This window comes from Lathamus discolor, chromosome 4 (assembly GCF_037157495.1).
Source record: "Lathamus discolor isolate bLatDis1 chromosome 4, bLatDis1.hap1, whole genome shotgun sequence".
Classification (NCBI taxonomy): domain Eukaryota; kingdom Metazoa; phylum Chordata; class Aves; order Psittaciformes; family Psittacidae; genus Lathamus; species Lathamus discolor.
Genome location: NC_088887.1, coordinates 70,944,918 through 70,958,802, shown reverse-complemented (window position 1 = coordinate 70,958,802; position 13,885 = coordinate 70,944,918). Strand labels below are relative to the sequence as shown.

General features: G+C 36.9%; 1 protein-coding gene across 2 annotated transcripts in view; it reads left to right on the top strand.

Moving 5' to 3' along the window:
* Window positions 1–13,885, top strand: part of TPP2 (tripeptidyl peptidase 2) — a 54,715-nt gene that overhangs the window by 23,514 nt on the left and 17,316 nt on the right. The window contains exons 15-24 of one of the 2 annotated variants that reach the window (XM_065677961.1): window positions 295–371; window positions 1,337–1,443; window positions 2,197–2,351; window positions 4,086–4,202; window positions 5,473–5,573; window positions 7,385–7,481; window positions 8,328–8,465; window positions 10,299–10,543; window positions 10,751–10,829; window positions 12,713–12,751. In XM_065677961.1, coding sequence (XP_065534033.1) covers window positions 295–371; window positions 1,337–1,443; window positions 2,197–2,351; window positions 4,086–4,202; window positions 5,473–5,573; window positions 7,385–7,481; window positions 8,328–8,465; window positions 10,299–10,543; window positions 10,751–10,829; window positions 12,713–12,751 — 1,155 coding nt within the window. The remainder of the gene's footprint in view (window positions 1–294; window positions 372–1,336; window positions 1,444–2,196; window positions 2,352–4,085; window positions 4,203–5,472; window positions 5,574–7,384; window positions 7,482–8,327; window positions 8,466–10,298; window positions 10,544–10,750; window positions 10,830–12,712; window positions 12,752–13,885) is intronic. The other variant, XM_065677962.1, reaches the window with a different exon arrangement.

Genomic DNA, 13,885 nt, shown 5'->3' with positions numbered 1-13,885 from the left:
CAGTTTGGAACTAGGTTGAACTTTTGATGTAGGGACTATCAAATGTGGGTTGAAAGCTTGAAAACTTCTGGGGAAAGACTGAAATGAGTGTAAGTATGAAAACAATTTTTTATTTTTTTTTTTCTTGGTAAGTGATGCTGTTTTACTGTTTCTAGGGTGACAGTGGTCAAATGAGGATCTTTCTCAGTGATAACAAAAATTCAAAATAATCTGCAACTAGTTCTGAGTTTAATTTTATCTTCTATAATTTCATTTCAACCAAAGATTTTGAGTCATTGTATTTTATTTTGTTAGGTGTGTGGATATGATATAGCAATGCCTAATGCAGGCCCTCTCTTCAGAGTTCCAATAACTGTTGTTATACCAACAAGGTAAGTAAACCCAGGCTTTATCTGCATTTTCAAGTTTTGTTTAGTTTTCTGTGCCCACTTGACGTGTCGTTTATCTTGCCACCTCCTTTCTCTAGGAGTTCTTGAACTTAGTACTAACATTGATAAGGTAGAGGAGTTCTAAAAAGGTTCTCTGGCAGACTTATGCACCAGTGGCTTTTTTGCAGTTGTGGTCCTGGCAGCCAGGAGGCAGGGCTTAGCCACACTGGCAGCAGCTTCCTGGTCCGTCAGAATACATATGACTTCTGGCCCGTTGACCAAAGTATCAAGATACTCATATGTGTAGGTCAACTGGAATTTGGTGTTCTGGTTTTTTTTGTTTGCTTGGGGTTATTTTGGTGGGTTGATTGGTTGTTGTTGTTGGCTTAGGTTTTTTTTGGTTTTTCATATCTGACTGGTGGACTAGAGTGCATAAAGGCGGAGGCATTATTTGGCATGTGAACATTGGGATAAACTTCCATGATGATTTTAATGCAGCGAATTTAAAGAGTTAGTGTGATGCTTATCATTGGTTTGAACATATGAATTTAGTGATGTTGAGAAGGGGAATATTTCGTTAAATCTCTTCAGTGGACGATCTCTCCTGAGAAAAAAACCCTCTAAGTTTTCTATAATTCACTCATAGAAATACACCTTTTTATATACCTTATCTCACTTAAGTGGAAAGTCTGTCACCCAGGAAAAGCAGATCCACTGAAAACTAGGATCCTTTGGTACTTACATTTAAGCACAGAAACTTAAGGGGGGGGTTGTGCCCACAAAATGTGATGGAGCCGATGTTTTAAATCCTTTAGACACATTGTGCTGTCAGATTCTGTACCAGTACAGACTAAAATAATAGGTGCTGAGGGCCAGATCTCCTCGTTGTACACATTTTTTTAGAGTATTTTCGCATTTAAAAATGCTTTTTAAAAAAATATGTTGCTTGGTTTCTTTTTGACATACAGAGTAGATGAATCATCAAGCTATGACCTGACATATACAGATGTTCATTTTAAACCTGGTCAAATCCGAAGGCACTTCATTGATGTTCCGCAGGGAGCTACGTGGGCTGGTAAGAAAAATAACCACATTAATTAAATAAAAGAAATGCATCTGTCAAACTTGACAAAGTTGTCTGGAAATCATTTTGAGTTCTACCTAAATAAGAACTGAAGGATTTGATCCATGAATATGTAAAATATTTATTTGCTTTTAAGCTCTTAAAGGAGTGATTTTGAGTCATTTCATGGTTTCTGTATAGTAGAGTCCTGATTCTCAGTCTTGTAGAAAACAGCAAATACAATTTGAAATGATGGAGGAATAGCCTATATTTATGGAGAAATATCATTGTCTGAGATTTGCCTAGTTCTTAAGGTTTATGGTTGTAGTGTTGAAAGATGTCTTAAATGTGGTTTTCATAATAGGCAAGTAGCTCATAATTCAGGAAGGAGGGAAAATGGGTTTATTGTCTTCCTGTGTGAGATTACTAAGTAATAATCTTTTCAAGAATCTTTCCTTTACCTTGAGGTTAATGATAAGACTCCTAATTTGGAACTCAGCAGCAGTCTGTCCTGTACAGATTATATTTCTGTACTGTGTGATTAATTTTCACTGGTTAGTTCAGGCATGGTTCACTTAAACTGGTCTCTGAATTTAGCTAGTTTTCCTTAATCTGAAAGAGTCTTTGCAAATAACCGATATATAAGCGTTACTCACATATGGAGCCACTGTGGATACTGTATGACTATTTTTTTCTGGTGATTCTCTGCTTTCCTTCTAAGATTCTTGGCTCTTTAAACTCAGGTTTTTTTTTTCTTTAATCTAGAAGTGACAGTATGCTCATGTTCAGCTGATGTGACTGCCAAGTTTGTGCTTCATGCCGTTCAGCTAGTGAAACAGAAAGCATATAGAAGTCATGAGTTCTACAAATTTTCATCCTTACCAGAAAAAGGATCAGTGACTGAAGCTTTTCCTGTCTTAGTAAGTACCTTAGGGCGGCATGGGGGAAGAGAGAAAAGTAGTATTTCAGTGCAGTATAACATAACTCGTTCTGGTTTTGGGTTTTTTTTTTCCCCAAGAAAAAACCCAAACCCAAGAAATCGTACATCTGTTCCAGTAGTGAACGCATCTGGTTTTCAGTTCTGAAAATATCCCTAATAGCTTGCTAGTGTGTTTTAATTATTTGAGAATGCCCTTATGCGTTGCTTTCTTCACTTTATTGGTACTTGTTTATACAGAGCAGTTTTTTTCCCTTCCATATAGGGGCTATGACTTGTTGGATAGCTGTGTTGCAGATTATGTTAAGTTTTACTGAATTTTTCTGTATTTTGTTTGTTTGTGAAAGTTATCTATAGGGATATCTTGACTTAAGAAGTTAGCCTTTATGTTAGCATGGGTTGCTGTGCTACTTGAAAACTGATACTGTGTAGCTTGAAGTCCCTGTTCTCTATTACATGTTAGCCTTAGTCCTTAGGCTAGACCATGACCAAATCACCTAGGGTCCATTGTATACAGGATGAGTTATCTGACAACCTAGCAAGGTAGAAATCTAGCCAGCCAACCTGGCAACAAAACTTACTTTAAAGGTGCCCTGAAGTAAACTGCCTTCATTATAATGCTAAAAAACAGACCTGTGGATCTAGAAGACCCTTGTCCAGGTGAAGACGCTTCCCTCATGCAAGCATAGTAATGGAAAAGAATGACGCAGCAGATACTATGTGCAGATCACTAACCAATCATTGTAACTGGGAGTGTACTACCTTATAATTTTTGTGTATAAATGTGACAACAAAATTGGCATGGGGCATGCATGATTTGTGGAAATTCCACCTAGCACCCAGCGCTGCAATAAAGAAATGCCTGCTTCTTAATGCTGTATTGGTATTAAGCAGTTTTATTTTCCTTCAGCTTTCGGTGACAGCTGTAGTTCAGCATATCTAGCCATTACAGCTGCATGTGAAAATCTGGGACATCTTGATGCTGAAGCCGGGCAATAACTGACTGTCTTGCATTCATACTGCTTAGATACAGCAGGCTTAGCTCTCTTTGGAGCTCAAGAGTCCAAAACAGAACCAGGGACTGAGCTAACAGTTCAAGGGTGGGAATGACAGGATCTACTTCTTGAGTTTGTTCCCTGCCTTATTTAATTTAGTTGCATAGCTCTAAAGTCTAAGGGTGCTATTCGCTCCCTTACCCTCTGTGAAAATGTCAGGTGGGGGACCTAAGCTGAATTTGTCCCACTGACACTTTGTGAATTCTATGGCAACAAAAAAACAACCACCAAACCACAAAAAAAAAAAACCTCTTAATCTTCATGTCATCTTACTGAGGCAGAGAGTATGATCTCTTTTTCTGATACACATTTTTACACATTTTTTCTGATACACAGGTTAAACTCATCTGTGAACTAACTTGACTGCCTAGTTTGAAGGATAGGGAAGGAAGATGTAATATTTAAAGGTTCTGTAGAATATACCCCAATATTCTTTGCTTTGATGCAAACCTCGGGCATCATATTTTGTTGGAGCTATCTTATGTTTTCTGCACATGTGTCTTATTTGGTACTGTACAAACATACACAATTGGCATAAACTGGACATAACATCATGGGTTTTGAGCTAGACTCCAATTATTTTGCCTTGGAATGAGGGAGTCTGGGGTGAATAGAAGTGAAAGATGGAAGCTTGAGTCTAATTGTGTGCTTTTGTTACCCAGGCTGGAAAAACCATTGAATTTTGTGTTGCTCGGTGGTGGGCAAGCCTTAGCGATGTTAGCATTAATTACACAATTTCTTTCCATGGTGTACTTTGTGCTACTCCTCAGCTAAACATGGTAAGTTTTCCAGAGTTATTTGGAACATATAATATTTGACTTTTCTGAATTTGAGTATTCTGAAGTCCTAGGGTATCTCAGAATGAAAGAAGCTTTGCTTCATTCTTGTCTGTAGCTAGAAAGATTTAAAGTATCTTTATACATGAGATTTTCATGTTTTTTCTTAAAAACAGGTTAATAGGAGCTTGATCCCACAGAATGGAAGTGCCATATTGTGATTCCTGTGGCTCTATGATACTGAAGGATTAAAAAAGTTGCTAAAAACATTAGTATTATAATGTTTACAGTACTTTTGTCTTTCTCCTTTATTCTTTACTGTCCTGTGCAACCTGACTTGGCTTGACTTAGCCTTAAAGAGGGCTCTCTTTGAGAGCTGAAATGGCAATACCTCTGTAAAGCAGCAACATGCTAATTTATACTGGCTCCTTCCTCTTTTCTTTTTTGGTTTGTTTGGTTTTTTGTTTGTTTATTTTTTCAACTATGGAATGGAGCAAATTATAGCTGTCCCACAGGTGAACTTGGATACATTCAGGCTCTAAGAGCTGAATAAACTGGGAGAAAAAAAAGTGGGTGTATTGTGTTAAGGTACTAGGTCTTAAAGCTGTAGAGCAGCAAAATAGAGCTTGTGGTGGTGCTGTGCACTGCAGCTTCCCCCACCCCAGCAGGATTACATCAACTGAATAATGGACAGTTGAAAATGAGAGAATACAGTAGTATTGCCCTTTCTTCTTGATCCCCTATAGCTTTCATGAAATAAATTTTAGTAGTGTGATATATTGGTCAGTTTGTCGTAGGACACTGGTAGGAAAAATTTCTCGAATTATTTGGCCCATTGCTAGCCTGTGTATGGCAATGCTGTTACTTTTTCACAAAATTAAACCATTCTGTAATGATAACCCTAAGCAGAAGCACTGTAAAATATCTGTTATAAGGTTCTAGATGAATAATACTTATTAAATATTCAAAGGAAATCATCACAAATGTACAAACAAAATTTAGCCCTTCCCAAAGTGTGACAGTTCTGTACAAATACAGTCTAAATACAAATTATTAACATGGAAACAAAAATATAGAGAAGACTTCCACTCCAGTTGCTAAAGTTTTGCAAGTCCCAGTATATCTATTATTGTAAAATACAGGTAAGCTTGCGACACTTGTGCACTGTTCTATCCAATAGTATAGTTAAATACAGCTTGCATTACGTTTTTGATGGTACACGTCTGATGTTATAAGTTCACAGAAGCATAATTGTTATATGCTCTTTCTTTAGCATGCTTCAGAAGGCATCGTACGATTTGATGTTCAGTCTCTGTTGAAGTATGAAGATATTGCTCCATGCATAAATCTGAAAAGCTGGGTTCAAACACTCAGGTAAAATTTCTGGGGAACTGTGTTGGGAAAGTGGGAAAATTCTTTGTATGTACTTGAAACAGTAACAACTGAGCAGTGAAATTTAGGATAACAAGTGTTCTTTGCAAATTTTAAGTAAGTTTGGAAGCATCAATTAATAAAATTCCTCAGCATTCTCTTTTTTGGTTCCTTTAATTTCAATAAAATTTGAGGATTATGGTGACTTTTTTCCATGCAAATTGTTTTCCTTAGCTAATTAAAAGGGGGGAAGGGGGCAAAAATATTCCATTACTTTTGAAGGAGCCACTTAGATGTAAACTGCACGGCTTATTTGGTGCTACTATTTGTTGTTTTGTGGGGCTTTTTAAGCAGCTGCTTCAGATCCTGCTGAGTTTTGACCTGGGAAGACTGTTTTCTTTCTCTTGCTTGATTGGAAGTGTTCTTGTAGGATCTGGTGCAGGATTTCTTGGGGAAAGTTGTGTTTATCTTGTCAGTTTGACACATGCTGATTTGGAGGAAAAGCTTTGGAAAATTCCTAACCAGTGCAGCGATTACTGGTCACTTCAGGTGGAAGAAGAAATGCTGTACAGTTTAACCAGTACTTTTAAGACTTGAGCCAGACAGATTACTTAGTAGTCAGTAATGCAAACTTTTCCATAATTTGGGCCTCTCTGTGGAGACCTTGGTCTCTCTCTGGGGCTTTTGAATGCTTGGAAATGGAAGTGAAGTAGCTAGGAGTTAGCCACTTAATATTAGATTCAGAAACTGACAATTTGATATGCCTTAAGTGAGGAGATAAAACAGTCCCCTAATATATCTTTGCCTCGTTCTTGGTTTGTAAAATGGAAATGTTCTTGCCTCCATGTAATATTTGAGACACTCATCTGATAGTAAACAAACTACAGTTAAGTAAACTAATGATAAATATTTAAGTGCTTAAATTAAGGCATGAATAGTGTCTCTTGAATGAATTAATGAGTTAACACAGAGGCGGGGGGAAAAGTACTGAATGGCTCCTCATTCAGTCCCTTGAGTTTCAAATGCTTGAAGACAGGGTGAATATCAGGGAGACATGTCATGTGTGGTCATGTTGGTTCTCAAGTCTTCTGTCAGCAGTCTATCTGGTGACTGCCAGACTAGGAAACATGGGTTAGATTGACTCTGTGGTATGATCCAGCAGAGATATTTTAGTGTTTGACTTGTCTGTACTCTTAGCAATAAAATAGCTGGCTGAATCTTACAGAGGATGCCATTAAAGGTTGTCTGAATGAAATGAGAAGTTAAATGATGCCAGGGCACACTCATTCCACTCCTCTATTTCTGAAGCCCTGATTTTCGTATATTATTATTATTTAGCCTATATTCTTTGCTTAAGATCTAAAGATCTATAAGGCCTTTTACAAACTTAAAGATTCCCTTCTGATATAACCTTCTATAACAAACAATTATCAACTATTTATTCTGTCTTCTAATTACTATGCCATTAATTTTTCGCTCTGTGAATAAACAAGTCTGAAGTCTGGGGGGTTTTGAGGGGTTTTTTGGTGGGGTTTTTTTGTTTTAATTATTTTTCGGATCAGATTTGCTCGCTTTTAGTTCTGTTGGCTTCTTTCCTTGGCAGTGTCTGTAATGTTACTAAACCTTATTTTTGTATGGACAGTCATTTTAACTGATGAATTTACACTGCCTGGACAGTTATAATTTTTTAAGAGATGTTATTGTATGGGCTGAATTCAGTTGTACTTCAGAATATGCTTCTGCTTAAGTAAGACAAATTTTGATAGAGGATACATGTTTAAGTGTACCATCTGTAATTTATTGTTTATCTGCAGACCAGTGAGTGCAAAAATAAAACCTTTGGGCTCCAGAGATATTTTACCAAATAATCGACAACTGTATGAGATGATTTTGACCTATAACTTCCATCAGGTAAAGGGTTCGTTGTTGTTTAAGCCCAGCCGGTAACTCAGAACCACACAGCCACTTGCTCACTCCCTCCCCCTGAACCCTTCATCCCACTGCTCCTGGAGAGATGGTGAGGAGAATCGAAAGACTGTAAATCCCATGGGTTGAGATAAGAACACTCCAGTAACTTAAGGTATAACGCAAACCACTACTGCTACCACCAATAATAATAATGATAAGGGAAATAACAAGGGAAGAGAATACAATCACTCGCCACCCGCCAACCGATACCCAGCCCGACCCGAGCAGTGATCTAGCCCTTCCGAGTAACTGCCCCCAGTTTATATAGTGGGCATGACGTGCTGTGGTATGGAATACCCCTTTGGTTAGTTTGGGTCAGGTGTCCTGTCTCTGCTTCCTTCTGGCTTCCTCTCCTCCCTGGCAGAGCATAAGGCTCAGAAAGTCCTTGGTCAGAGTAAACATTACTTAGCAGCAACTAAAAACATCGGTGTTATCAGTGCTGTTCCCAGGCTGAAATTCAAAAGCACAGCACTGCACCAGCTACTAAGAAGGAAAAAAATGACTGCTACTGCCGAACCCAGGGCAGGATTATAGATGATTGTGTTTTTTAAAAAAGTCATTAATAAATACACTATATTTTCTAAAGCCAGTTGTTAACTTTAGCTTTCTATCAGAAACAAGGTATAGATTTATACTGTGGACTCTCTACAGTGGAAATTCTGATTTGGTTCTTTTTAGGAGCTACTGTTGCTTGAAGTGGGCTTTAGTTCAGGTATTCTTTTGAATATGTGTGTAAGGATTGTACTCATTTTATTCAGTTGTGAATTGTTTTGATCTTCCTTTTAATAGCCTAAGAGTGGAGAAGTAACTCCAAGCTGTCCGCTTCTTTGTGAATTGTTGTATGAATCTGAATTCGATAGTCAACTGTGGATTATTTTTGACCAGAACAAAAGACAGATGGGTTCAGGAGATGCCTATCCACACCAGGTACAGAACAATGTATTTATTTTACCTTCTGTTTTCTGCACGTTGTGAAAATCTTCATTCTTTTTTACCTTCCAGGCCTGCTGTTAGCTCCTAACATTTCCTGATGCATAGATAAAGTGTTCTTATATCTTCACAAGAAGACAGGTTCAGTGGTGATGTATTTGTCTGGAAAAAAAAGTAATGACAGGTTTCTTTCCATGACATAGAACATTATAATTTTTTTTCCTCTTCCAAAGAAGGAGAAGGAGTGATAGTGTGCTTTATTTTACAAAAAGCTGTTAATTTGTGATATCTTGTGATGTTTTTGACTGCTGCTTCTCAAGGAGTGAATTCAAGTTCTTGTTTTCTTTATCATCTTTGTATAAAAATCAACATATCTTGAACTTTTCTGTTTAAGGTGGAAAGGATCCATTGTTTTTTCTGTAGTCTGACTTGTCTGTTGATAGATCAGAGGCTTCTGTATCCATGAAGGCTGTCTTCTGTGCTGTTGATGTCTTCAAACAGCCTTAAAAGGCTATAGCTTGGTTTATTCCTGTTGCTGCCTTTCAAATGGAGTTTTTTGCACGAGACTTATAGATACTGTACCCTCAGCGGCAGTCTTTCTGCTAGAACAGACTATGTTTCTGGATCATTCAGGGAGGAGAATAAAAAAGGAAGACAAAAACAAGGGAGAAACATTTTCTATAGGATTGTTGTTTTTGTTTTGTTTGGTTTTTGTTTTTTTTGAAACTGGTTTTTACCAATCCAAAATCACTGTTGAACTTCATCGATGTTATGTTTATTTTGGTTGATTCATCATTCTAGAAGTGTACAGGTGATCAGCTTTAAAGCATGTATTTGGATCTGGTAAATCAGTTTCAGAAATTGCATTACTTAAACTTCTGTTCCTTAACCTGCATTTTTTAAGCTGTTACAAAATCTAAAAGTCACCAAAGTAATCTGTTACTTACACCTTGTGGACCACCACACTGTGTATCTCTGATGTTGTGCATCATGGAAAACTCTAAAGTAACTCAAAATTAACTATCCAGGAAGAAATGCCAGCTGAATCCCTAACACAGGAGAGTGAGATTCTGGGAGCAGGGTAGTTCTGAATTATTGTACCTTTCTACTTAGGGCTGCCTTTCTACAGCAGCAGAAAGGAAGGTTAGCATGTTACTGCTCAAAACATCCACATGGTGCCCTTTTGGGTTGGTAGAAGTGAAAGAATGTTTTCAAAACTAAGAATTTGAGAGTCTGTTTAGGGGAGGCAGTGTTTCTGGGTTTTGCTTTTGGTGGTGGTGGTTGTTTTATATAAATGGAGATGATGTTATCTGCATAACTGAATATATGAAAAGCTCAGGGCAAAGAGTCTGTCAGCTCTTCAGAATGCAGCCTTAAATCTCACAGCATTACTGGGTCCTTCAGTGTGAAAGCTAGTACAGTGTTTGAGATAGTAGAAGATATTCTGTGATCTAAACCACAGAGTATCCGAAGTTATGTAGTAAGCTGAAAGTGTATCAAGGCAAATCTGCCAAAAGTTTTGAACTGAAATAGCAAGAATTCTGATTATTATTTGAGCAGTTAATGGTGTTACAATAGAACAAATTATGTCAGCTTATTTTGTGGTCTGAAAACTTTTGAGGTTTTTCAGTCAATCCAAAATGTGTTTTGGCTGCTATCAGGTCTTGAAAACACTGTTTTCGGGAGACACCCAAACCTAAGCAGTCTAGCGTATTTTAAATGACTACAACTATATGGATCAAGAAGAACATATGACAGTCTTATTTCTGGATTTCTTTGTGAATGGTGAGGTATTTAATCTTGACATTTATGAGAACTTCTTTCTTTCAGTATTCTGTGAAACTGGAAAAAGGAGATTACACTATTCGGTTACAAATTCGTCACGAACAGAACAGTGAGCTGGATCGCATCAAAGACCTTCCATTTATTGTTTCTCACAGGTTGTCTAGTACCTTGAGCTTAGATATTTATGAAAACCATAGCCTTGCTCTCTTAGGGAAGAAGAAATCCAACAGTTTGACATTACCACCAAAACACAGTCAGCCATTCTTTGTTACATCTCTGCCTGATGACAAGTAAGTTACTGAAGTCCTGTTTTGTTTTTTTCATCTACATCTAACCAGCTGCCTCTGCACCTAACTAAAATGATACTTTGATTGTGTCTATCTGTTTAGGCTTGGTATTTCCTCTTGTGTTGCTCTTTCACTGTTCCAGTTCTTTATTGTACTCCTCATGGCACATTAATGAACCTGGTTTTAACACTGAATTTTTTCTTTGAATAGAATACCTAAAGGAGCAGGACCAGGATGTTATCTTGCAGGAGCTCTTACACTGTCTAAAACAGAACTTGGAAAGAAAGCTGTGAGTATTTGAAATGGATGACAGCTTCTTTTTCTGAAATTTTCAAAGCGACTAAATTGCATGCCAGGAAGTGCTTATTTCATGATTTTAGTGCATTAGAGCACTAGGTTTATTCATGTAACACATTTTGGAAGCAGTTGTTTCCTCATAAGGTCAGAGTAAATTCTAAGCAAGTCTACTTCTATTTTTGTCTTATAATTTCAAATTTAATTGCGTTTTCCAGATTTTGAATTCTAATTCTTTCCCTCTGAATCCTTCCATTTGTAGAAACAACTGCTTTTTTTCTGGTGTGGAGCCTTTAAAAGTGATCTTGTGTGATTGCCTAGCTTAGTATAATTTTGTAATGAAAAAAACATGCATATGCAATTTTTTGCATGTTGGTTCTCTAGTAAACAGCTTTACTCTTCCTTGCATGCATACAATTTTCAGCAGACAAATGTGCTTTCTTAGCACCTACGTGCTACTGTTAAAAAGCAGTAAGAATTTTGCCAACCAAATGCATAAACAGATACTTGCTGCACACCGATGTTGTCAACCACTAATATGGCTGTATGTTCTGTTAGAATGATGCAAGATCTCTGTATGTGGTGCTTGAAAGAAGTTGTAGGGTTGTTTTGCTCATTAATCCTGTAGAAACTGCTTTCTAACTTGTATGAATCTGTAGTGCAACAGTGATTATAATAACCAGATCCCTTTTGTGTGTATCTGGTGCTAAAGTACTTAGAAGATTCATTTAGCTATTTTAAAATAGATTGCAAAGCTGAGAACAAATTTGAATCAGTCCTGGTGATTGTTAGTATTTAGAAATAGTCCATATATCACTAGATGTGGCTGAAAACTATGTAGAAAACATGTATAAAACTAGAACTGTATAAAACTATGTTTTCATAGAAAATAAGTTTCTGTGAGTAGATGGGCACATACCTTTAGATCTTGAGTCAAAAAGTTTAGTTCAGTCCGATTTGGTTGTATGTAGTACTTCTGGGGCAGGTTGCATGTAACTGTAAATTATATGTCTGTCAGGACAGTTTATGTATCAATGAGGAAAAAAACAGTAACTAAGAACTCTAAAATAGATCTAAGATAGACTCTAAGATAGATTCGTGCAAGGTTGCAAGTAAAAATCTATGAGATCTGTGGTAAATTCATTACAGTAGTGTAGTCTATTTTCCCTAACTTGAATTCTGCACTTCTTTGAACTATTGGTTGCAGTTCTCATCTGTCTTATTTTAAAACCAGACTAAGTGGTTATATACCATGATTTCTGGGATGGGAGAAGTAAGAGATAGGTATTCCCTGTCATTTCATGTGATGAAAATACTGAAGAGCTTACACAGAGAGAAACTGTAGCTGAAGCATGTCATAGTCCAAGGTATTACTGTTAGGTCATATTTCACTGGAAAAAAAGGATGGTACCAAATAGCATCAGATACTTTATGCTGCCTTTAGTGAACCTTGATCTGTACCAGGAAACAAAAAAGGAGGGCTAGGCAGCAAAGTTGTCTCTAAGTCAATAAGTGGATGCAATGTGAGGGGAAAGTGTATCTACTTTCTGTATATTTATATGAAATAGAACAATGCCACTAAACAGTCAGTTTCTCCACTTTTGAGGCTGAATTTCTGTAATTCTGAAATTAAGCTAAGTGGTTAACAACACTTGCTTGTCTTACAGGAATAACGGACTGTATAAACAATGATGCATTGGTTTATTAATTTAAAAAACATGAAAGAGCATGCTTAAGAGCATGTTTGATCATAGATGTGGCTCTCTAAAAGTTTAAAAATCTCTAGGTTGAAAGTATAATCATATTTGTACAGAGAAGGTGTCTCCATCCTGTGTGGTGTGTGCATGTTTTCTTACAGTATGTTATTCTAACTCCCAGGGGCAGTCTGCAGCAAAGCGACAAGGAAAATTTAAAAAGGTACTGAATGTTAGTTTTTGAAAAAGATATACTTAAGTCTTTTTGCATATGACTTGCAGAATTTGTCTACCAGTATTGGTTTTTTAATTTGTCTCCCTCATCTACTTTCTTAGTCCTGAGTTACTTACTTCAGCACCTTAAGTATGTCTACTGGTAGAATGACAAAACACTATTGTAACACAAAGCTGAGAGGCACGTGAGCATCTGGATTCTTCTGCAATAAGTGCTGTAAAAATGCATGTGGTGATTAGTGGTCTGTAATTTTTCTTTTTATGAAACACTTTGGAATCTTCAGTGTGTAGTGTCAAGATTTTCTGTGGCAAGTGTTTTTGCCTATTCTATTCTGTCTGCAAATTGAGAACTGAATACATGCCTAACACTGTAGAATTGAATATCTAACTGTATACCAACTCTAGTGAGTTGAGAACTGGCTTCATTACAGCCATAGAAACATGCTGTAGTAGTCAGGTTTTTCTTGGGAGGGATGGACTTGATTGAACAGTCTCTCAGTTATGATTCTACTCAAACTGAATATAACTAACTGTAGGCTAGAGTTTATATAATGATGTAGTAGGTAGTAGAATTTACAGAAAGAATTTTGTAAGCATGTATTAAGATACTTTGAATAAGGAGTTAGTGACTTTTAACATAGTAGCATTTAATATTGTGCTTTCTTTTACTTAAGGTAGTATAATATATTTTATAAAGACTGAAAGAGTCTTCATAAAAAACCCAAACAACTATTAGTGGCTACGATTTTAAGGCTTCTGGGTATTTTTTTGTTTTATTCTGAAGTTGTAAGGCTATTTACAACTTCATGTTTTGAAGGTACCATGTTTTGGAGCGATGCAGGAGTTAGTTGGCCTTGTCGGAAGACATGAAAATCGTCAATAACAGTGTATAGCTGTAATTGTTTTCTTGTTAACAGTGAGCTGGTAACTGTACCAGCCAGCTTAGTCTGATCTTGGTGTAGTTAACAAGTGTGAATGTGATTAGGCTTTACAAGAAGGATTTTAATACGCATTGCTGCAATTTTAATATTGCATCTGAAAAGCGTGCAGATCACTTCCAGCAAGGAGATTTAAAAGTGTGCAACTTCCTGAGGAATAGGGTATAAAGTCTTCACTGAGTGAA